Raw genomic sequence first — 23,285 nt, forward strand, 5'->3', positions numbered from 1 at the left:
CCCTTTGCTGTGCAAAATCTTTTAAGTTTCATTAAGTCCCATATGTGTTTTGGGTTTTTTTCCATTACTCTAGGAGGTGGGTAGAAAAGATCTTGCTGAGATTTATGTCAAAGAGTGTTCTTCCTGTGTTTTCCTCTAAGAGTTTTATAGTGCCTGGTCTTACATTTACATCTTTAATCCATATTGTGTTTATTTTTGTGTATGGTGTTAGGGAATGTTGTGATTTCATTCTTTTACATGTAGCTGTCCAGTTTTCCCAGCACCACTTATTGAAGAGACTGTCGTTTCTCTATTTTATTTCCTTGCCTCCTTTGTCATAGATTAGTTGACCATAGATGTGTGGGTTTATCTCTGGGCTTTCTATCCTGTTCCATTGATCTATATTTCTGTTTTTGTGCCAGTACCATATTGTCTTGATTACCGTAGCTTTGTAGTATAATCTGAAGTCAGGGAGTCTGATTCTTCCAGCTCCATTTTTTTCCCTCAATATTGCTTTGGTTATTCGGGGTCTTTTGTGTCTCCATACAAATTTTAAGATTTTTTGTTCTACTTCTGTAAAAAATGCCACTGGTAATTTGATAGGGATTGCGTTGAATCTGTAGATTGCTTTGGGAGGTATAGTCATTTTCACAATATTGATTCTTCCAATCCAAGAACATGGTGTATCTCTCCATCTATTTGTGTCATGTTTGATTTCTTTCATCATCAGACAGGTCTTTTGTCTCCTTATGTAGGTTTATTTATAGGTATTTTATTCTTTTTGTTGCCATGGTGAATGGGATTGTTTCCATAATCTCTCGTTCTGATCTTTCATTGTTAGTGTATAGGAGTGCAAGAGATTTCTGTGCATTAATTTTGTACCTTGCAACTTTATCAAATTCATTGATTAGCTCTAGTAGTTTTCTTGTGGCATCTTTAGGATTATCTATGCATAGTATCATGTCGTCTGCGAACAGTGACAGTTTTACTTCTTCTTTTCCAATTTGTATTCCTTTTATTTCTTTTTCTTCTCTGATTGCCATGGCTAGGACTTCCAAAACTATGTTGAATAATAGTGGCGAGAGTGGACATCCTTGTCTTGTTCCTGATCTAAGAGGAAATGCTTTCAGTTTTTCACCATTGAGAATGATGTTAGCTGTGGGTTTGTCATATATGGCCTTTAGTATATTGAGGTAGGTTCCCTCTATGCCCATTTTCTGGAGAGTGTTTATCATAAATCAGTGTTGAATTTTGTCAGAAGCTTTTTCTGTATCTATTTAGAAGATCATATGGTTTTCATTCTTCAATTTGTTAATATGGTGTATCACATTGATTGATTGCATATATTGAGAATCCATGCATCCCTGGGATAAGTCCCACTTGATCATGGTGTATGATCCTTTTCATGTGTTGTTGGATTCTGTTTGCTAGTATTTTGTTGAGGATTTTTGCATGTATATTCATCAGTGATATTGGTATGTAATTTTCTTTTTTTTTTTTTTTGTGGTACGCAGCCCTCTCACTGTTGTGGCCTCTCCCATTGCAGAGCACAGGCTCCAGACACACAGGCTCAACGGCCATGGCTCACAGGCCCAGCCGCTCTGCAGCACGTGGGATCTTCCCGGATCAGGGCACGAACCCTTGTCCCCTGTATCGGCAGGCAGACTCTCAACCACTGCGCCACCAGGGAAGCCCTAATTTTCTTTTTTTGTAGTATCTTTGTCTGGTTTTGGTGTCAGGGTGATGGTGGCCTTGAGAATGAGGTTGGGAGTGTTCCTTACTCTGCAGTTTTTGGAAGAGTTTGAGAAGGAAGGGTGTTAGCTCTTCTCTAAATGTTTGATAGACTTCACCTGTGAAGCCATCTGGTCCTGGACTTTTGTGTGTTGGAAGATTTTTTATCACAGTTTCAGTTTCATTACTTGTGATTGGTCTGTTCATATTTTCTATTTCTTCCTGGTTCAGTCTTGGAAGGTTATACCTTTCTAAGAATTTGTCCATTTCTTCCAGGTTGTCCATTTTATTGGTATAGAGTTGCTTGTAGTAGTCTCTTAGGATGCTTTCTATTTCTGCATTGTCCATTGTAACTTGTCATTTTTCATTTCTAATTTTATTGATTTGAGTCTTCTTCCTCTTTTTCTTGATGAGTCTGGCTAAAGGTTTATCAATTTTGTTTATCTTCTCAAAGAACCAGCTTTTAGTTTTATTGGTCTTTGCTATTGTTTTGTTTCTATTTCATTTATTTCTGCTCTGCTCTTTATGATTTCTTTCCTTCTACTAACTTTGGGTTTTGTTTGTACTTCTTATTGTAGTTCCTTTAGGTGTACGGTTAGATTGTTTATTTGAGATTTTTCCTGTTTCTTGAGGTAGGCTTGTATAGCTATAAACTTCCCTCTTAGAACTGCTTTTGCTGCATCCTATAGGTTTTGGATCGTTGTGTTTTCATTGCCATTTGTCTCTAGGTATTTTTTAATTTCCTCTTTGATTTCTTCAGTGATCTCTTGGTTATTTAATAACTTATTGTTTAGCCTCCATGTGTTTGTGTTTTGTACGTTTTTTTCCCTGTAATTGATTTCTAATCTCATAGTGTTTTGGTCAGAAAAGATGCTTGATACGATTTCAATTTTCTTAAATTTACCAAGGCTTGATTTGTGACCCAAGATGTGATCTATCCTGGAGAATGTTCTGTGCACACTTGAGAAGAAAGTGTAATCTGCTGTTTTGGGATGGAATGTCCTATAAATATCAATTAAATCTATCTGGTCTATTGTGTCATTTAAAGCTTGTGTTTCCATATTAATTTTCTGTTTGGATGATCTGTCCATTGGTGTGAGGTGTTAAAGTCCCCCACTATTATTGTGTTACTCTCGATTTCTTGTTTTATAGTTGTTAGCAGTTGCCTTATGTATTGAGGTGCTCCTATGTTGGGTGCATATATATTTATAATTGTTATATCTTCTTCTTGGATTGATCCCTTGATCATTATGTAGTGTCCTTCCTTGTCTCTTGTAACATTGTTTATTTTACAGTCTATTTTATCTGATATGAGTATTGCTACTCCACCTATCTTTTGATTTCCATTTGCATGGACTATCTTTTTCCATCCCCTCACTTTCAGTCTGTATGTGTCCCTAGGTCTGAAGTGGGTCTCTTGTAGACAGCATATATGTGGGTCTTGTTTTTGTATCCATTCAGCAAGCCTGTGTCTTTTGGTTGGAGCATTTAATCCATTTACATTTAAGGTAATTATTGATATGTATATTCATATTACCATTTTCTTAATTGTTTTGGGTTTGTTTTTGTAGGTCCTTTTCTTCTTTTGTGTTTCCCACTTAGAGAAGTTCCTTTAGCATTTCTTGTAGAGCTGGTTTGGTGGTGCTGAATTCTCTTAGCTTTTGCTTGTCTCTAAGGCTTTTGATTTCTCTGTTGAATCTGAATGAGATCCTTGCCAGGTAGAGTAATCTTGGTTGTAGGTTCTTCCCTTTTATCACTTTAAATATATCATGCCACTCCCTTCTGGCTTGTAGAGTTTCTGCTGAGAAATCAGCTGTTAACCTTATGGGAGTTCCCTTGTATATTATTTGTCGTATTTCCCTTGTTGCTTTTAATAATTTTTCTTTGTCTTTAATTTTTGTCAGTTTGATTACTATGTGTCTTTGTGTGTTTCTCCTTGGGTTTATCCTGCCTGGGACTGTCTTCAATTCCTGGACTTGGGTGGCTGCTTCCTTTCCCTTGTCAGGGAAGTTTTCAACTATAATCTCTTCCTATATTTTCTCAGTTCCTTTCTCTCTCTCTTCTCCTTCTTGGACCCCTATAATTTGACTGTTGGTGCATAATGTTGTTCCAGAGGGCGCTTAGGCTGTCTTCATTTGTTTTCATTCTTTTTTATTTCTTCTGTTCTGAGGCAGTGATTTCCACCGTCTGTCTTCCAGGTCACTTATCCATTCTTCTGCCTCAGTTATTCTGCTATTGATTCCTTCTAGTGTATTTTTCACTTCAGTTATTGTATTGTTCATCTCTGTTTGTTTGTTCTTTAATTCTTCTAGGTCTTTGTTAAACATTTCTTGCATCTTCTCTATCTTTGCCTTCATTCTTTTTCCGAGTTCCTGGATCATCTTCACTATCATTATTCTGAATTGTTTTTCTGGAAGGTTGCCTATCTCCACTTCATTTAGTAGTTTTTCTGGTGGTTTATCTTGTTCCTTCATCTGGTACGTAGTCTTCTGCCTTTTCATTTTGTCTGTCTTTCGGTGAATGTGGTTTTCATTCCACAAGCTGCAGGATTGTAGTTCTTTTTGCTTCTGCTGTCTGCCCTCTGGAGTGAACCTAGAATGCTTTAAAAGAAACTAACATTTTAAAATCATATTGTTTCACTACAATGCCCAGATCCTTTTGAAAAATCACTAGCTTTGGCACCACTTGGCTCCATTGCTTCCTGGCATTTATCTGCTGGAGGGGAGAAGCATGGACCCGCCAGGTCAGCAACCTCTGCTTTGTTCACCTCTGCTCTTGCCTGCCTGCTCCTGTGGGCATTTCTGCTTTTAGCCTTGATGTATAAGAGAAGCCAAAGACATGCCTTGGATCTTAATGACTGCCTTATGGAAATCATAAGGAAAAGGTGCGAAAAAGGCACAGACGTGCTAAAGAACCCTGAAGAGAAGTTATGGCAAGTGAACCCCTGGGAATCCATATCCCTCCTTCCCTCCCCACCATACCCACCCCTAATTATTCAACAGAAAAACCTTACCAGCAAACTGAAAAGAAGTTGTCATATTTTGTTCCTATCATTTTTTCCTTTAGAGCCCTCCTAGTCCTACGTGGTATCTCTTGAGGTAATACATAGACAATATTCTAAGTCTCATGTGGCCCGCTAAGGTTTTAAGACCTAATCCAGATAGCCTGGAAAGAAAACTGACGTTATAATTCACGTGTTAGGTTTTTCTCTTTCTTTATCTATGAATCATTTTTCTGTTAAGGCAGAGTGGTCTGTTTTCCCACTTTGCATTATACTAAACATATCTGCACTTAAATACGCTATAAATACTTCAGCTAGTGGTTGTCATTCTGTCAGTCTTTTCAGAATCCTTAAGTTTGAAAAGTGTCAGTTAGTGCCTGGATGTCTCCACACCTAAATTATATACCGCAATGGGAAGCTGCTGTCTCTTAGAATTTTTCCTTTTTTAAAATGATTATTGTTTGTGACTTCAAAAACCCCAATTGCAATTTGTTCTTTTTTTTTTTAAGCATACTCCAAAAATTGACTAGGAAGCAAAGAAAAAAATAGTATCATTTTTTAAAGTATATATTTGACCTGTTTATTGGGGGTACATATTTTCAAGTTCTGCTCAACAGTCCTGTGTTAGAGCATGCAATTCACAGGAATAAAAAGAAACTATTGTGGATTCTTGCTTCCCAGTCAAATAGTGGGATTTATATTCTGAAGTTTTTATTCTTAAATTTTTCTTTCCTAATAATAATTCTGTCCTTTGAAAGGAGGTATAAATTGAGCACTAAGAAATGCAGAGGCAAATGTGTTCTATCTCAAAGTTAAGAACAAGTTAGTTTAATGTTGTGGAAATTGGTTACACACATGAATATTAATTCTTTTTGTGATTTCCTGCACAGTTGGTAGCAAAGCTGAAGCTTTGATTATGCATAAGGATAGAAAACCCTACTGCATTCCAATATATTTGTCCTTTCCCCGTCAAAGATGCCTTTTCCAACATCACCACTCTGTCTAGTCTCATGTTTTGCTAGTGGCTATTTCTAATAGTTGACTCATCCTGAAGACATTTGGTGTATTGTGAGAAGGGCAGATAGGTCAGAGGAAAACCACTGGTCATTTGCCCATAGAGGGACAGCTGACAAAGGCTCCCTAAATGATGGGTCCAACATTCTAGACCTCAGAGGCTGCCTCAGTGGTTCCAAGCAAAGTTCTGTGCCGCTTTCTTCCTGCCTGTAAAATATGGCAAACCTAGGAGGGGTGGAACCATTGCCTACAGCTAAAAGTACCTCCCCACAAATCGCTTACCCCTCAAAGTTAAAGACATACAAGTAGAGCCATCCCAAAGAATATTAGAGACCCATTATCTTACAGATGTGTCTAAAAGATGAGGAAAGAGAAATGCAGAGACGTGCATTATGTGACATGTCCAAGGTCACATAGCCTGCTAATAGGATTTAAACTGTCACACAGGTCTCTGGGGTCCAAGCCTCATGTTCTTTCCACTGTACCACCCCTTTCGTCATGGTCTCCAAAGACTTCTGGTCTTATCCTTGATGTGTGTGTTATGCACAGATGGTCAACTGGTTGATTTTTTTCCTAACGTGAATTCTGGCCCTGTGTTTGAGCCGTTTTTTGCTGCTTAATAACTATAGTATTTCCAGTAGGCAAAGTGCTGTGCTTATGTTAACATCTACCTATGATGTTTATTCTAGAAGTCATTGGGCTAAGTTTGCTTACTAAAAACGTGGTAGCTATGGGAACTTCTCTATCATAGTACTAGTCATACTTCAAATCGCCAATAATAATCCAATAACAACTACAAAAACAGCTAATTATTGGACCTTAGTAAGGGTCTGTGTTAAGTCCTTAACATGGGATCAAGTCACTCAATTCTCACAGCAACCCTATAAGGTCATTATCTTCGTTATCTCCAGTTTACGGATGGGAGTTGCTTAGCAACATTAGCTAACTTTCCTGAGGTCAAATGGCTAAAAAGTACAGCATGATTTCCATGCACAGCATTGACAGAGAATATCAGGCACGAGCCTCAGCCGTTCAACAGCTGCCCTCGTCCATATCATCACGTCTCAGACAAGATGGCTTTTAGATGATGCTTTTAATGGAAGTTCAGTAACATCCACACAAGTTCTCTTCTTTCTTACCCGTTTTGCCTTTTCTTTTTCCATGTGATTTTGAGTAAAGGTTTTTCATTTCAAAGATGTTAGATTCTTAGTGTTCAAACACTAAAAATATGACATATTAAGTTAAATTCATAAGAAACCTAAAATAACTATTTCCTTATGTTTTTATTTTCCAACTCTACAGGTTGACTCCAAATTGTTACATGATCATTGAGAAGAGACTTATTTTTAAATTGAAATATAGTTGATTTGTAATTCTATATTAGTTTCAGGTGTACTACATAGTGATTCAGTATTTTTATAGATTATACTCCATTCAAAGTTATTATAAAATATTAGCCAGATTGTCTGTGCTGTACAATATAACCTTGTTGCTTATTTATTTTCTACATGGTAGTTTGTATCTCTTAATCTCCTGCCCCTATCTTGCCCCTCCCCCCTTCCCTCTCCCCACTGGTAATCACTAGTTTGTTCTCTGTATCTGTGAATATGTTTCTGTTTTTGTATATTCATTCGTTTGTTTTATTTTTTAGATTTCACATGTAAGTGATAACGTACAGTATTTGTCTTTCTCTGACTTATTTCGCTAGGCATAATACCCTCTACGTAATACCCATTACATTGTTGTAAATGGTGGAACTTCATCGAGAAGAGACTTTTGTTAGGTATGTTGTTGCTTGATTTAGGAAATCCCATATCCTCTGTTGACATAGTAAGGTTAAAAGGAAGCTTCATTACTTACAAAATGAAGGGAGAAGAAAGTTGGGTGCAAGAACTTGCTAGTAATTCCAGTTCTCTAACCATAACCTCCAGGGAGGGCCAGCACGTGCCTGCAGTCTCCGCTGTGGCCACGGCAGCTCCCTGCCATACCCAGATGCCAGCTGGGGGCCCTGCCAGCCCCTTGGAAGGTCTCTGCAACCCTCCTGTTGATGCTGAATTTTGAATCTGACCTCTCCAGACTCTGTGCTTTTATGCTTCTTCTTCTGAATACTCCTACCTGCAGACAGACCTCCTTGACCCCTCCAGCCCCGGCCAGGTTTTTCTCTTTCACTTTCACTATTATAAATCATCAGTTAGGGCATTAGTCCTCAAACTGCCACTTCTGGCTATCGAACGTTGGGCAAGTCACTTTACCTTTGTGTGCCTCCGTTCTTCATTTATAAAATACGGATTATGATGCTACTGCCCCAGAGCGTTGTTAGAAAGATTAAATGAAATAATAATTAGAAAGCACTTATGCCTCTTGGCACATAGTAAGCAGCCTCAAAACACTTGTTAAAATAATCAAGTGATTCCAGACCCTAACACGTTGCAGCGTCCCCGTAAGTCCCACTGTTAGGGGCAAGATATAGTTGTTTTTGGCAAAAAGCCCTCATGGAGTACTTTATTAGTCAGAGTTCTGTCAAGGAAACAGAAAACACATTTGGAACTTCAAAGAATTCAGGCAAGGGAATTGGTTACAGAGCATGGGAGGCTGGAAGAGTGAAAGGAGGGAGTTGCAGAAACGCAGGTAAATAACTAACTGCAGGAGGCAGCTCCTAGCAGGAGCCCTACCGTGTCACCAGAACCTAGACTCATGAAGGAGGGCCCCACGTGGGGACCAGATGCCCCCTTAGGAGCAGGGACAATGGAGGAGGACGTCGCCTAAAGAGCTGGGATAGTGGCAGGGACAAAACCGGCTCCAAAGACATCGTCCAAAGAAGGAAGGGAAAAAAATAAGGGAAGAGACCCTTCTCTCTAACGCCCACCCCGCTTCCTGACAGTGTCCTCAACTGGCAGAACCTGTCCAAGGAGACTGAGGAATGTGGTTTGCCCAGCATTGCAAAGGAGACTTGAGACAGCATATAAATAACAACCAGAGCACACAGAGCAAAAACTTAGATAGAAGTAAGGTCTTTCACAGAAAAGAATTACAAAGATCAAAGCTTCGCAGAGATGGTGTGTGCGTGCAAGAGCAAGAATCGGTCTAGACTCTTATAAAAGGAATCATAGAGTCAATTTAGTAGTATGCCAAGGTAATAATGGAATGTAAGGTAGCCGTAATTTTTTTCAATACTGTGTGCAATTAGAGACTCTGATATTTACCAACAAGTCTGTCTGACAGCCAATAACACTTTCCCTGGTACTGCGCTAGAGTAGATGCTGGTTATTCATAGAAATGTCTTAGCTAATTCCAGGCACATGGGATAGATAAAAAGGTTCTTCAGCTCAAGAATTCCACAAAGAGGTTTGTAAGCCTGGGGAATCCAGGTGATAGAGCAGCTGATATAATTTGGAGGCGAGATAGCTATCCCCCATGCCCTAACAAAGCACTTTATTGCCAAGACCCCAGCCTACCCCATCTCATCAACTGAATAAAACTCAGTTCAGAGCAAACACACTTTTGGCTGGTGGAGAGGTGTGGTGTCACTTGCATTCTCCTTAGAGTGAAGAGAAGGATTTAGTCAACTTTTCTCTCGTGTCAGGAAACTAGGTCACCAAGAAAATGATGATACGTGTTTGGGGGAGAGTAACACTCCCAGAATCCTGAAGCAGAAGGCTGCTTTGTTACCCAGCCTCCCAAGAGAAGAATATCTCATTTTAGAAATTAGGACCTTTTTAGGCATGCTGGGACTACAGGCGAACCTAAGAGCCGTGTCATATCTTTCTCCAGTTGTGACTGGGGCACCTGCAGGGAAAATTGGAGCCTGATAGCAGCTTCATTATATGCCTGTTAGTTTAGCTTCCCCTCCTCAAACCCAGGCCTTTTTTTGGCAAAAAAGAAACCAGATTTACATCATATAGTCTACACCTGGATCCTGAGTTTGATTTTGATTCTCCAATACACCTAATATACACAAAGTAACAAACCTCATTTTTTCCAAGGCTAGCAGGAAGTTGATCCCCAGCATCCTGTGTTAAATCCTTCTGTTATGTGTGGAATTATCTCCCCAGTAGCCAGCTTCATCTCCCTGTGACTTAGATGACTTGTGCTTTGGGGTAAAGATTTCACCCTGGAAGTCCACAAATGTAAACCTGCTGCTGAGGACTCATTAATTGTGGAGAAACTAACGGACCTCCCCGCCCCCCCACTGGCTGACTAAACACGTCTACACAGCCAGCTTAAGCTCATGATAGTCTGGGTGACAGGAGAATTAGGTAAGTAATGAGGGAATTAGGAGACAATGATAAAATGTCAAATCAGAATAATATTAATCCAAAATGTAATTATTTAATAACCTGCTTTCAAGGATAAAGTAATAAAGATGAAATATATAATGATATAAAGGAGCTCATTACTTTTCTGGCCAGCCATATTAAAAATTAGTGTTTGGAAGGTCACAGAAGACCTTAAAAACAACCAGACTTGTTTTCTCGACAAAGGATTTGGCTAAAATGAAAATTCATCCTGATGGCTACTGGAGAAAATATGTGTTAGTTTCTCTGTCTTTTCTTTTGTTTGTTTCTCATCACACTGGAAGAATACTTTTGAGTATTTAAGCACTAATGTCTGGGAAAAGGTGTTTTATCCTTTATTTATATGTAAGTGCATTTGGGTCCATGTCCTGATAATTCTATCTGCTATTACTGGCCATTTTCTTTGTCCTCACTGAGTTGTGGTAGAAGAGAAGGCAGGCAAGCCAAGGCCAAGTTAATGAGTGAATTTCCCTGCCCATCCTCCTGATACTTTTCCAATCCCAGTAGCAAAACTTGCCCTAAAAGAATCATGGAGCTTTGGCAATGGAAGGGTCCTTTTCACATCATGTCATCCAGCCCTTTTATTTTTTTATATCAAAATTCTGTGTACTGAATTTAACAGTCAAATAGTTGTATAAAGTTTATTAGGAAATAGAGAAGGTCCTTGTTCACCTCCCCCTACACTTTACTGTCCCCAGATGTGACCACCTTCAATTCTTTTAGCTGATTTGTTTGACAGTTAATTCTGTAGCTCTAAACAGCATGCTTATATTGCTGTTTCTCAATCTTTCAGGTTTAGACATTAGCTAATAACTTCCCACTATAGAAGATGAAGATTTAGCTGTCTTTTCCCCATTCCACACCCACCACCTACATGCCTCCTTCCCACCCACTCTTCTAGTCTTCCAGTATAGTTATATCATGATTGTGCTTAGATCTATATCGAGTGTTTTATTATAATCGTGTGAATATTGTGCTTGGGTTTCCTTTTCTGTATGACTTTTTATTTTCTCTGTAATAATCATCTTGTTCTTTCGCTTGCTTAGCTTTCTATGTATTTGTATTTAATGGAAGCCTAAACTCTCCACCAATTGTCTTAATTGCTTCCCAGACTATTTAGATGCATCATGTTCTGTTAATTTCACTGTCTTACAGAAGTTTCCCCCAAAGCCTTCTGACTTGCTCCCATCTGGATTGGATTGCCCTCTAGGGCCTGAAGTTCATATGCTATCTTGGAGTCTCCCTTCTCCACCATCCTGGGATCCTTATCAACTCTTGTCTGTGTTGGTTCCCCTGTTTAGCATATCCTGTATCTGCCTCTTTTTTGGTTTACTCCCTCATTTTGGTGGAGCGCATCCTCCAGTATCTTCCTGAGGATTCATGGGAGGCAAAATATTCAAGGCCTTGCATGTCCAAACAAGTCTTTATTCTCACCCTAACACTTGATTGATAGATTAGCTGATATAAAACTCTACACTGCAAATCTTTTTTGTTGTTGTTTTTAACTGTGAAGGCTTTGCTCTGATATCTTCTAGTTTCCAGTTACCATTGAGAAATGCAGTGCTGTTCTGATTCCTGATCTTCTGTATATGGCCTGTGTTTTTTTCTAGAAGCTTGTTATCTCTTCAGTTTCCCCCTAGTGTCTCAGTGGTTCATGATAATAGGCTTTGCTGCAGGTCTATTTTCCACCAATCTCAGAAGACCTTTTTGATCTGCAAACGCATGCTTTGGAGTTTGGGAAAATTTTTGTAACTGTTTTTTTATTTCCTCCCTCTACTTTCTTTCTTCTTCCTACAACTCCTTTTATGCATATAGAATCTCCTGGATTTGTCCTCCAGTTTACTTTTCTCTCTTTATTTCCATCTGTTTGTCTTCCTATTTCACTCGCTCAGAGAGTTCCTCCACTTTATCTCCTAATCTTTCCACTGAGGTTTTCATTTTTGTTGCCATAGTTTATGAGAATTCTTTTTTGTTTACTGATAAAAGATTCAGTAAAAAAAATTCTTTTTTGTTTACTGGACTCCTTTCTAGCAATCTTTCCTTATTTCACAGTTGAAATTTCTTCTCTTTTCTCTCTGAAGAGATCAGGATTTTGTTCTTTGTTTTGCTCTGATTTTTGTCTCTTTTGGTCTCAATTTTCACGTGGGTTGCCTTTTTCTCTTCGTTTTGGTCTGCCTCTTTCATATTCAACGTTTTCCTCAAATTTCTGGAAATCTTTGCTTGTTGCTCAACCACATGTTTGAATGGGAAATTAAAAGTCTGACTAGAAGCTTAAGCATTTGAGTTGACCAAGCTTCACTAAAGGGCATCCAGTTGGACCCTTTGATGTGGAACCAGTGTTGGTGTCCACCAGTCTTTGCTGTGACCCGATCTGATTCCCTATAGAAGATGCTCCCAGTTTCTTGCTTGGAGGGGAAAGTCCTGGCTGTCAGCCTTCTGGGACCTTTGGCAGGGAGGAGGGCTGGGTGTCTCAGCATCTAATAGGCACATGTTCAACCTCATCACTCTCTTTTCCCTCAGCTGCCTCTGGTGTCCCTAGGTCCAGATGTCCTCTGTTCTATGTCCTCATCAGAGGGGAAAAAAAGCCTTCGAGTGTAATGCTGGAATGGACCAAGTATTTGCGCTATGTCTCTCTCTGCTTTCCCCACTGGTGGCTTAGGATTCAGCTCTCTTGGGTTTGCAATCAGTTACTACCTGTCTACGTAGCTTCTAGACTCCAAAATGTTGTGTTTGTTACCCTCTCCCCATCTTCTGCCCTTTTTTTAAGTTTATGGCTTTTTTTTAACCCTTTATTGTTATTTTAGAGGGGTTGGAGGTGACAGAACAATTAAATGTGTTGTATTCCATCTGCTTCTACTTCTTTGTCTATAAATTAAGAGAGGCCCAGAGAGTTGCCGACTGAGTATTCTGAAGTTGCAGCATAACTTAATAGCAGAAATGGTACTAGGACCTATACTTCCTGTCCTTGTTTAGGGCACCCTCTTTCAAAATAGACATCATCAATAATGGATTCCTCCATAACAAGTATGTGCCTGGTTCGGTGTGAATGAGTTTAAAAGTCTATTTTGCCATGAGTCCTTTGTATTTTTGCTTTGACTGGTAGCTCATCACGAGGCTGTAAATCAGGAAGCATCCCCCACTCTGTGACTTTCTCTGTGTCTCTAGCCCTAGGAATAAAGCATGAGTCCTTGGGGTTAGCCTACCACTGAACTAAACATATCGTCTGATAATTAAGACATGATTCAGTTCATCTGCTTTCTTAGATCTCCCTCAACCCTCAGCAAATAGACTTGCACTGGGCCTGCCCCACCAGCCTATCAGACAGATCTAAATCCTAAAAGTAGACATTGCCTCATCTCAGTGTCCCAGGCTGGGATCCTTACCACATCTATTAACATAGATAATACACATTCTCACGTACTTTAATTCAGTATCCCCAAACATTTGGGGAGGACCTTCTAGTCACAGGACATTATATAAGATGCTAGAGAGGATGGAAAAGATGGAAAATCTTTGCTCTTAAAAAACTATCATATTTGAATAAATAGAATGGAAGGTGAGTGGTATTCAGTTCAATGAAAGATCTGTGCAAAGTGAGTTAGGAGAACAGAGTTAGGAAAGATGACTTGCCCAGAGCTGTCTGTGACGCCCGCAGCAACGGAAGGCGCTAAAGAGCAAAAACTATGCAAAAACTATGTCCCTAATGGTAGTGTCCCTTTCTCTAGCTCAGAAAATGTTTCTTCATTATCCAAATGCAACATTTGGGGTGTATATTCTTAGTTGAACTAAGAAGGGATCCCCAAAAGGGAAATGCTGTTTTATTAAAAACTTAATTCCAGGAAGATGTATGCTGATCATTTGCTTCTAGCCATATTCGTAACAATAATTAACGCATCTGCCTTTTCAAGTGCAGGCAGATGCCTTGAGCTTATCACTCCAGACAGTGTGAGAGAGCAGAGTTCCCCAGTTTGCCCTTGATTGTCATTCAGTCCCATGTGTCATTCTGTGGCTGAGGCAGATTTAAAATTCATTTCTGTGCCTTAGTGACATAAAAACAGTTCTTAACAAACAAGGGGCTCCCACATAAAGTCCTCTCAGTATGTTCTCTGGAGAACTAGGGAATTGGATATTTTTGTTGAAGAACACACAGTTCTCAGACATAACCGGAGCATGGTACCTCTTTGCTAAGACAGGAAGGCAGATCACCTGGGAGCTGGCCTGAGATTAAATAATTACATGAATTCTGGGGGATGGTGAGCGCTTCATATTTTTATAGCACTTATCTAATAATATTTATAAAGTCTTTTGCTAAATATGGAAGATTTTTGAAAATTGATGAGTTATATGGTACCGTTAATTAATGCATAATTTTTACATTTCTTGTTACGATAATAATATTAAGAACATGTATTGGATGCCTACTCTATACCATGTAGTCTGCCAGGCACTCTACAGGTGTTATTTTATTTAATGCACCTGTCAACCCTGTAGGGTAAGCACTAGTAGAGTTGGTTAAAGGGACTTACTTAGAAACATACATGACAAGAATGTAGAAAAGTCAGTTATTATCAAGGCCACTGTGTACCCAAACCTAAGAATGTATTTAAAAAATGTAATAACTTGACCCATAAAATGAATTTCTAGATACTAATGAATTTTTTTCCTTAAAAATCTATAGTTCTTCAATTATAATGACTATATTCTCAGTTGCATCGTTTGAAAGCTTTCCTATTTTAAGATCTCATGAAATGTGACCTTAGTCAATTAGGAAGTACCCCATAACTGACAAAAAAGAACACAAGTTAAATAACAAATAGTCCAGTCAGTGGAATCATGTGATGTGATTTAGGCTTAGATCAGTGTTTCTTATATATTTATATGTTGTTAGAGAATGTATAAGATATCTTATGAAATCCTGTCACTTTGCATTAAGAAGTAGAAGTGAGCCCAGTAATAGTTAGAAATGCTTTCAGCCCAAGTAACAGAATACTGATTGGTAAGCACAGCTTAAACTAGAACTTTCCAACCTGTATGGTGAGACCCACTGCTGAGCCACAGAAAGAGGAGCAGAGATATTTATTCCCCCCTCAGTCTAAAGGGTGGTGAGGGAGACCTAGGACAGCCAAAGTCCCAAGGGCTATTCATCTCAGGAGCCAGCAGTCTCCTCCATGTTCCCTGTAGGACAGTACAAATATCATCCTGTCCTATGAATGTCATGACACTAAAAAAACATTGGGCAGTAGTGGCTTAAAATATAATAAAGAAGATTTGTCATTTATTTGACATGGAGTCTGGAAGTGTGCAGTCCAGGATGGGTGCAGCTGCCCAGTGACATTCTCATGGATCCAGGCTCTTTCCATATTGTTGCCCCATGGTCACAAAGTAGCTGCCACAGCCTTAGACATCACGTCCTCACTCCAGGAAATGCATTCAAGAAGGAAACAGAAAGAGCAAAGCAAAAAAAAAAGGGAGGGTGTTTCCTATGGTGATGGTATGTTCTTTTATCCAATGGGTAGGGGAGCTGGGGGGAACTTTCCCAGTCATGGCCCCAAAAGACCTCCTTAACAACTCATGGTCAGAAATAGATTGCATGACCACTTCTTGTTGCATAGGAGTCTAGAAAGAGGCCTACCTACTCTGAGACTACTGATCTCCACCCACTACCTAAACTCAAAATTTGGGGGTTCTGTTAGCAAAGACAGGGAGCTGTGCCAGTTGTATAGGCACCAGTGGTAGTACCAAACATAGCCTGTAAGGAAAAAGTCAGGATTTTTTTTTTAATGAGACAGATTTTCTGCTTCTTAATTGTTCAGACGGTTTCAACTAAAATACCACCCACAGGATCATTTACCCCTGAAACTAAAAGCCTCCTGTGTGGAAGTGGGTTTCAAACAGAGCATCCTACAGATAAGAGAAAAAAGTTTGTGCAAATATTAGTCAAAGAAATTTACGTTTTTTCAGTATTCATTTTCATTCAGAGACATCCAAGCAGCATTTATGATTTTGTAGCTTTGAGTTGTAGAACTAGGTATGGTTTTTTACCTTTTTTTCTCCTGTTTGATAGTTTACTAAATTTCATCGTGTGTCACATTCACAATGAAAAGGCATTAATATTTTTAATTTTTAAATCTGATGGAATCTTTGGAATGTTGTGTGAGATGTCTCCAGAGTTAGACCACAGAGCTGGTTTTATTTCATTTCTTGAACGTTAAAATTAAAAGTCATTGTAATGCATATGTCTCACACCACAAATTTTTAAAGATTAACTTTTCTTTATTTGAGCAGTATTAACTTTGGATATTTGGAGATATTTTTTCTCATTTCCTGAAAATTGACAGAGCAATTATTTTTATCGCATTGCAAAGACTATATCTGAGACTCATGGTACTGAGTGGAGAAACTAAACATAAACCCTACCTTTGATTAATTGATCATTTTTAGAAGGTTGGTTCATAATATTCCCAATACTGACTTGGAAGTAAAAAAGAATAAGAAAAAGAGAAAACACCACTCACCCAGAATCCTTCCTTGATAACTTGATCTTGGATTTGGAAAATAGAACTAATTCTTGACCAATTTTCGGTCCATGATAAGGAATACACTTTTTCAGCTTTGTGAATTCATTTTCTGATTATAACAGTTATATAAGAACTTTATAGTGTAGGGAATTTGGAAAAGAAAGCAGTTATTCTTAATCCTACCACCATAATACAATTTTTAATGCCTTTGTAAACCCCAATCAAGCTCTTTTCAGATTTGTTATAGGATTATAATTATAGCATAAATGCTACTTCATATCATGCATGTTTTTATGGCACTGTTCTCATGCTTTTTTTCATATTTTTTTAGATTTTATTTTTATCAGATATATACTTTAGAGTCAAATAGTTCTTCAGTTACTACTAATGAAAACCACCAACCCATCCATTCCTCACCCCCATTTCCTCCTTCCCAAAGGCAATCACTTTCACCTTTTTCTCTGATTTTTTGGCTGTTTCTCTCTCTCTCTCTAAACAGAATGCTTGTGTTTCTACTTCTTGTTCTCATTTTGGAAGAGGATAATATAGCTCCCTTTTATTACGCCTACCTCCACACTAACCCTTCTCTACCCCTCTATCCCCGTAGTAGAGTTGCATCATAATTTTGGTTAGATTGTTATTTACCTTATTATGTCACAATCACTATTTACAGCTGTGCCTTATTATAAAATTTCATTACTTTTCCTTGTATTTTTCCCAAAAATAAATGATGTTCTGTTCTTTTTTGTTTACTTAGTTGTCTAATACTTGTTACTAATTGAATCTCAAGCCATCACCATGCATAACTGGTTCAGATGCATCAGACATTGCATCACTGTCATCACCTGAAGCATCTCTCCCTGGAGCCTTCCGACCTGATTCAGTCTGCCCTCTGTGCCTGATGTACAACTGTCATCCTGAGAACTTCCTTTACCTTTGTCTCCGGTATTGGCTCCCCTGCTTCATAGTTCTCAAATCTTCCTCTTTTGGGAATTGTTCCCTTGTTTTTGTGGAGCACATCCTCCAGTATCTTTTTGAGAAAAGCACTCGTGGGGAGCAAATTTTTTGAGTTCGTTTATGTCTGAAAATGTCTTTATGCTTAGCTCACTCACATAACAGTTTGGCAGGCTGTAGGATTTTACTATGGAAACAGTTTTCCTTTAGGTTTTTAAAGGCATTATTCCATTGCCTCAGGCTCCCCAGGTTTTTACTGAAAAGTTCAAAGTCATTCTGCTTCCTGATCCTTTATATGTGACCTATTGTTTTCCCAATATGAAAGTTTAAAGATCTTCACTTTGTCCTAATAAAGTATGTTGGAGTGGGTCTTATTTTTATTAATTGTAAAGTATATCCAATGGACCTTTTCACTCTGCACACTCATGTCTTTCAGGTCTAGGAAATTTTCTTTTACTTTTTTTGTTTTGGTTTGGTTTTTTCCTTTTTTGTTTTGTTTTGTTTTTAGATCTAGGACATTTTCTTTTTTTTAATTGAAGTATAGTTGATTTACAACATTGAGTTGGTTTCAGGTGTACAGCACAGCGATTCAGCCATACACACACACACACACACACACACACACACACACACACACACACACACATACATGCACACTTTCAGATTCTTTTTCAGATTCTTTTCTCAGATTCTTATATTCAATATCTTATAATAATAGGTTATAAGATATTGAATATAGTTCCCTGTGCTATACAGTAAATCCTTGAGGTATTTTATATATAGTGGTGTGAATCTATTAATATCATATTCCTAATTTATCCCTCCTGACCCCTTTCCCCTTTGGTAAACATAAGTTTGTTTTCTATGTCTGTGAGTCTATTTCTATTTTGCAAATAAGTTCGTTTGTATTATTTTTTTATATTTCATGTATAACTGATATCGTATGGTATTTGTCTTTCTCTGTCTGACTTCACTTAGTATGATAATCTCTAGGTCCAAACATGTTGCCGCAAATGGCATTATTTCCTTTTTTATGGCTAAGTAATATTCCATTGTATATATGTTCTACATCTTCTTTATCCATTCATCTGTCGATGGACACTTAGGTTGCTTCCATGTCTTGGCTATTGTAAATAGTGCTGCTGTGAACACTGGGGTGCACATATCTTTTGAATTAAAGTTTTCGTCTTTTCCAGATAATATGCCCAGGAGTGGGATTGCTGGATCACGTGGTAACTCTAGTTTTAGTTTTTTAAGGAACCTCCATACTCTTTGCCATCGCGCCTGCACCAATTTACATTCCCACCAACAGTGTAGGAAGATTTCATTTCTAGGACATTTTCTTGATGATTTCCTTGCCTCTGTTTTCTCTCTTCTCTCTGTATTTCCTCATTTGAAAATCAGAACTGCTGGGCTGGCCTTCTGTGTTTCTCTTGTTTTTCTCTATCTCCCATCTCTTTGTCTCTTTGCTCTGTTTTTGTGTGTGTGAGATTTCCTCAAATTTTCATCCAGCCCTATTACTGAGTCATTTCTACTATTGTATTTTTACTCCCCAAGACCTGTGTCTTGTCTTTATTGTTTTTTAGGTATCATATTCTTTTGTTTCATAGTTACAGTTACTTACCTGAGGATATGAGAGATAGTTGCGATGTGGATGTTTTGGCATTTTCTTCTCCATGCATGATCTCAGTTTCCCTCCAATTAGGTTTTTTCCCTGTATTTTCCATCTCTAGCTTTTAAAATAGTGACTTTTCTCAGATTTATGGTAATCTTCGGTTGTCTGTTCATACTTAAAAGGGCACCACTACGAGTCTATAGAAACAGAAAGTGGATTGGTTGTCACCTAGTGCTGAGGGAATTGGGGAAAATGGAGTGTCCTGCTCATAAGTACAATTTTCTTTTGGAGGTGATGAAAATCTTCTAATATTGGTTGCAGTGATAGTTGCACAACTCTGAATATACTAAAAACGTTGGATTATATACTTTAAATGGATCAATTGTATGGTGTGTGTATAATATCACAATAAAACCATTTCAGACAAAAAGTGGGACACTAACAAGATAATGAAAAGCTCCATGTGTGTGGCTGGGGCTTGTCATCTGTGGTTTTCACTGTACAGTGATCTGGCTGAATTGTTTACTTGGGGGAACCTCTGATAGTCGGTATCTTTCTCTTCTTGGGTTGATGAGATTCCCCAGGAACGACTCCACCAGTCTCTCCAGCCTGGAGGATAAAGGCTGGCTGCCAGTATTCTGGGACCTGAGTGAGGGAAGAAGGCTGCCTCTGAATCGAGCAAGCTAACACCCACCTAATCTCCTCATTTCCAGAATGATCTCTAGCCCACCATGGTGCCTGATGGCCCCTGGTCCAGAGACCCTCTATTCTACCCACTGTAGAGAATCAGTCTCCATTTGTGTGTGTTTGCATGTGTGCCAGGATTGAGAAAGGGCAGTTGCCCCATGGTAGGGAGTGGGAGAGATGATCTGCCTGCTTCTTTTTTTTTTTTTCGGCTGCATTGGGTCTTCATTTCTGTGCGCCCTTGGTTGTGGTGCGCGGGCCTCTCACTGTGGCGTGCTGGCTTCAGTAATTGTGGCGAGTGGGCTTAGTTGCCCCGCGGCATGTGGGATCTTCCCGGACCAGGGAACGAACCAGTGTCCCCCGCATTGGCAGGCGGATTCTTAATCACTGAGCCACCAGGGAAGTCCCAATCTGCCTGCTTCTTAAACGTACTTATCTTAGTTGCCCCCCACCACATACACACACACTTTCAGAGACCCCTGGTGCTTCTATTTCCTAAGCTTTGGGGGATTCTGTGAATCAGGTTGGTTCTAGGCTTTTTTCCTATGGAGGAAGCAAAGGTGGAAACGTGTTTACACCATTTTTACCTGAACACAGATACAATTTTGCCTTCTCCAATTTTTCAGGAATGTAACAATATGTAGTATTGAGATTACTTTATTATTTAAAATTCTGATTTGGGAAAAAAAACATAGAATGAACTTTTGATTCTGGACAAAATAACTCTTGTTTTATGCAGAATCCAAAGATTTGATGATATTTCTCTGCTATCAAAGGAGGATATATTATTTTTCATATGCAAATAGAAAAACCAGTCCTCTCTGAATTCAGAGAACCAGTTAAGTGCATTCAAAATTATTAGGCTTGTGTTAAACTGATTGAAGATAAATAGATGAAGTAAGCTTCCCCTCAAATCATGAAGCATTTCTTTACCTTAGCAAGTGAGCAAGGTTCTCAAATTCTGACTGCCTCATAAAGATTAGATGGATTTTATTGTTAATTTTCCATAGATAAAATTAGATGTTTAATACTTGCCTTAAATACTCTCACATTGTTCTTTGATTTGAAGAGGACCATTCAGCCCATCTAGACTGAATCTGGAGCTCAGGGTATTAAAATGATAGAAAAGACACTGGCCAAGCTTACCATCCTCTATGATACTTGACCTTGAGGCCAGGGGCTGACTTAATTCCTCTTTGCATTTCTGGTACCTAGAATTGTACTTGGTACCTAGTTAACATTTCTTGAAGCTTATCACGTGAATAAGAGAGGGCAACGTTCATAGTCAAAAGCACAACTGTGTCATATATATTGACAACTTCAAGACAATTGTAAATTGTACCTCCAACTAAACATTTCAGTGTAATACAACCTTGGGCCAAGTTCTGCTTGATAATAACCATGATCTCTACTATTACCACAGTCTCTAAAACCTTACGATTCTGTTTCTCAACCTAAAATACCATCCTTTTACTTTTAAAAAGAACCTTTATCTTGCTGTATTGAAACTTATATTTAATTTAGATTATTATGCAAAGCCACTTGACCTTTCCAAAGCATCACAGCCATTCAGGACTGACTACATAATTCGTGGGATCTCCTGCAAAATAAAAATGTGGGCCCCTTGTTCAAAAATTATTAATAGTTTCAGGATAGCAACTTCAGGGCATTAAACCAAACAAGCGGTCCCTCTAAGGATGACATGCTGACCATTTCTGGAAGGAGTATACTTCTGATGTTTCTTCCAATAAAAGTTTACTTTGGTTCAGTTGTTACAGGGCTGACATTCCCCTGCTCAGTGACCTTTCCTATGAGAGCAGTTGGGACATTGATTATACAGTCTTTGCCTGAAACTCTGCATTTCAGATACATGCTGGCGTTCAGTCACATAGCTATTACACTTCGGACTTCAGTTCCTTAGACTGCACACTTCCCACCGTGGGCGTTCAGTAATTGTTGGTGATAATTTTCAGGTGCTTTCTTTGTGCTCTGACAGTAGCTTTCCATGGGTGAAATTCTTCCAGCCAAATTAAAGTAAAATGCAAGATCTGATCCCCAGGGGGAAAAGAACTTGAATAAAAATATATCTTCTATTTCTCAGCTCCTGGCAGTTGGTAGAGCTACTTATTTTCCCCCATCACACTTGTTTGTCAGTTCAGTGTGTCTGAGCACCTGCTATTCATATCAGAAGGAAATGAAACCAATGGCATTTTTCTTTCCCAGTGGCAGTCTTGAAACTTCCTTCTCTTTTGCCAGTAAGCCATCATTCTTCTTAGAGACTGCTTTTATACTCAGGCATGTCCGAGTATTGACTTGTTGGTTTTGAACCTTGAATCTGATAGGCACTTAGAAATGTATGCGGTTCCACCTTCACCCATAGGGGCACTTTACATGAACCCAGTGGACTAAATGTCTCTTGAGGGTTTACCAAAGGATGATTGTGATCCCGTTAAGAGAAGTAAAGGTCCTCAGGGAAGTAAAGAGCTAATATTTGTTGATCACGAGTAAACGTTCGATCTTTGCTATCTCAGAAGAGGGGCATGTATTCATATGTTGACTTTGGATAAATTGGCATCGCAGTTCTGTGGTTGCCTTGCTGTGAAGGATGCTCCCTTGGATCCGCCCCAAAATAAGCAGTACCTGACGCAGGGCTAGCCGGACTCCCCGCACAGTGCAGGAAGCTGATGGGGCTGGCATGTGGAAGCAGGCTGAGAGCTCCCCTTCCCAAGGCAGAGAGTCAAAACCCATGTCTAGAAGTTACAAAGACACAATTGTTCTCTAGAAGGAAGAGTTGATAGTGTGGTTAGAGAAGAAATAGGCTACCTCTGAAAATGCTAAGCCTCTCGCTGGAGCTGAATGACCATCTGGGAGAGCTGCTGGGGAGGGGAGAGAAATATCACGTGGCTTTCTTAGCTAGAACGCCTTTTGGTTTCCTTGTAACCTTGCAGTTCTGGGTTTCTCTTAAGGTAACTCCCAAGAGAAGAATGCTTGATTGTAACCGATACAGAGCCTTATGGGAGGAAAGTCTAACCCATCTTTGCCCTTTCTTATGAACAGGGCGAAGCCAGGCCAGCAAGCATGTGGCCTGAAATGGGCCTAAGGCTTACGCTGCACACACCTGGCATGGCATGCCTCCTTTGAGGAAGCTGTAACATTATATAGCCATAATTTGCAGTCTGGAGGGGTAAGCTAGCGTAGAGACTTTTGAATTAGAATGCCAGTCTGCCGTTCAGCAGCTACGTGACTTAACCTCCCAGACCTCAATCTCCTCACCTGTGATAAGAGAATAATGATATCTTGCTATAAGATTATTGTGAGGATAAGATGAGAAAATATGTATGACTATCTAGTGCCTAGAATGTAACATATACTCAAATGTCCAGTTTCTTAGTAAGATAGCCCTTCAGACATTCTTGTAGACACACTGCATGCTCAGTAGTATGCCCAACTAACACCATTAGAGGACGCCTGAACTCTCCTGGGTCCCCAAGGAT

At 39.1% G+C, this 23,285-nt stretch overlaps 1 protein-coding gene across 9 annotated transcripts in view; it reads left to right on the forward strand.

Annotated features, from left to right (window-relative positions):
- Nucleotides 1-23,285, forward strand: part of PIP5K1B (phosphatidylinositol-4-phosphate 5-kinase type 1 beta) — a 330,062-nt gene that overhangs the window by 258,046 nt on the left and 48,731 nt on the right. The window contains exon 15 of one of the 9 annotated variants that reach the window (XM_073806188.1): nucleotides 17,296-18,077. The exons of the other annotated variants lie outside the window; for them this stretch is intronic. Coding sequence (XP_073662289.1) covers nucleotides 17,296-17,320 — 25 coding nt within the window. The 3' untranslated portion in view covers nucleotides 17,321-18,077. Of the gene's footprint in view, nucleotides 1-17,295; nucleotides 18,078-23,285 lie in introns of those variants that run through there. 9 annotated transcript variants of the gene reach the window in all.

The sequence above is a fragment of the Tursiops truncatus genome, chromosome 6, assembly GCF_011762595.2.
Source record: "Tursiops truncatus isolate mTurTru1 chromosome 6, mTurTru1.mat.Y, whole genome shotgun sequence".
Classification (NCBI taxonomy): Eukaryota; Metazoa; Chordata; class Mammalia; order Artiodactyla; family Delphinidae; genus Tursiops; species Tursiops truncatus.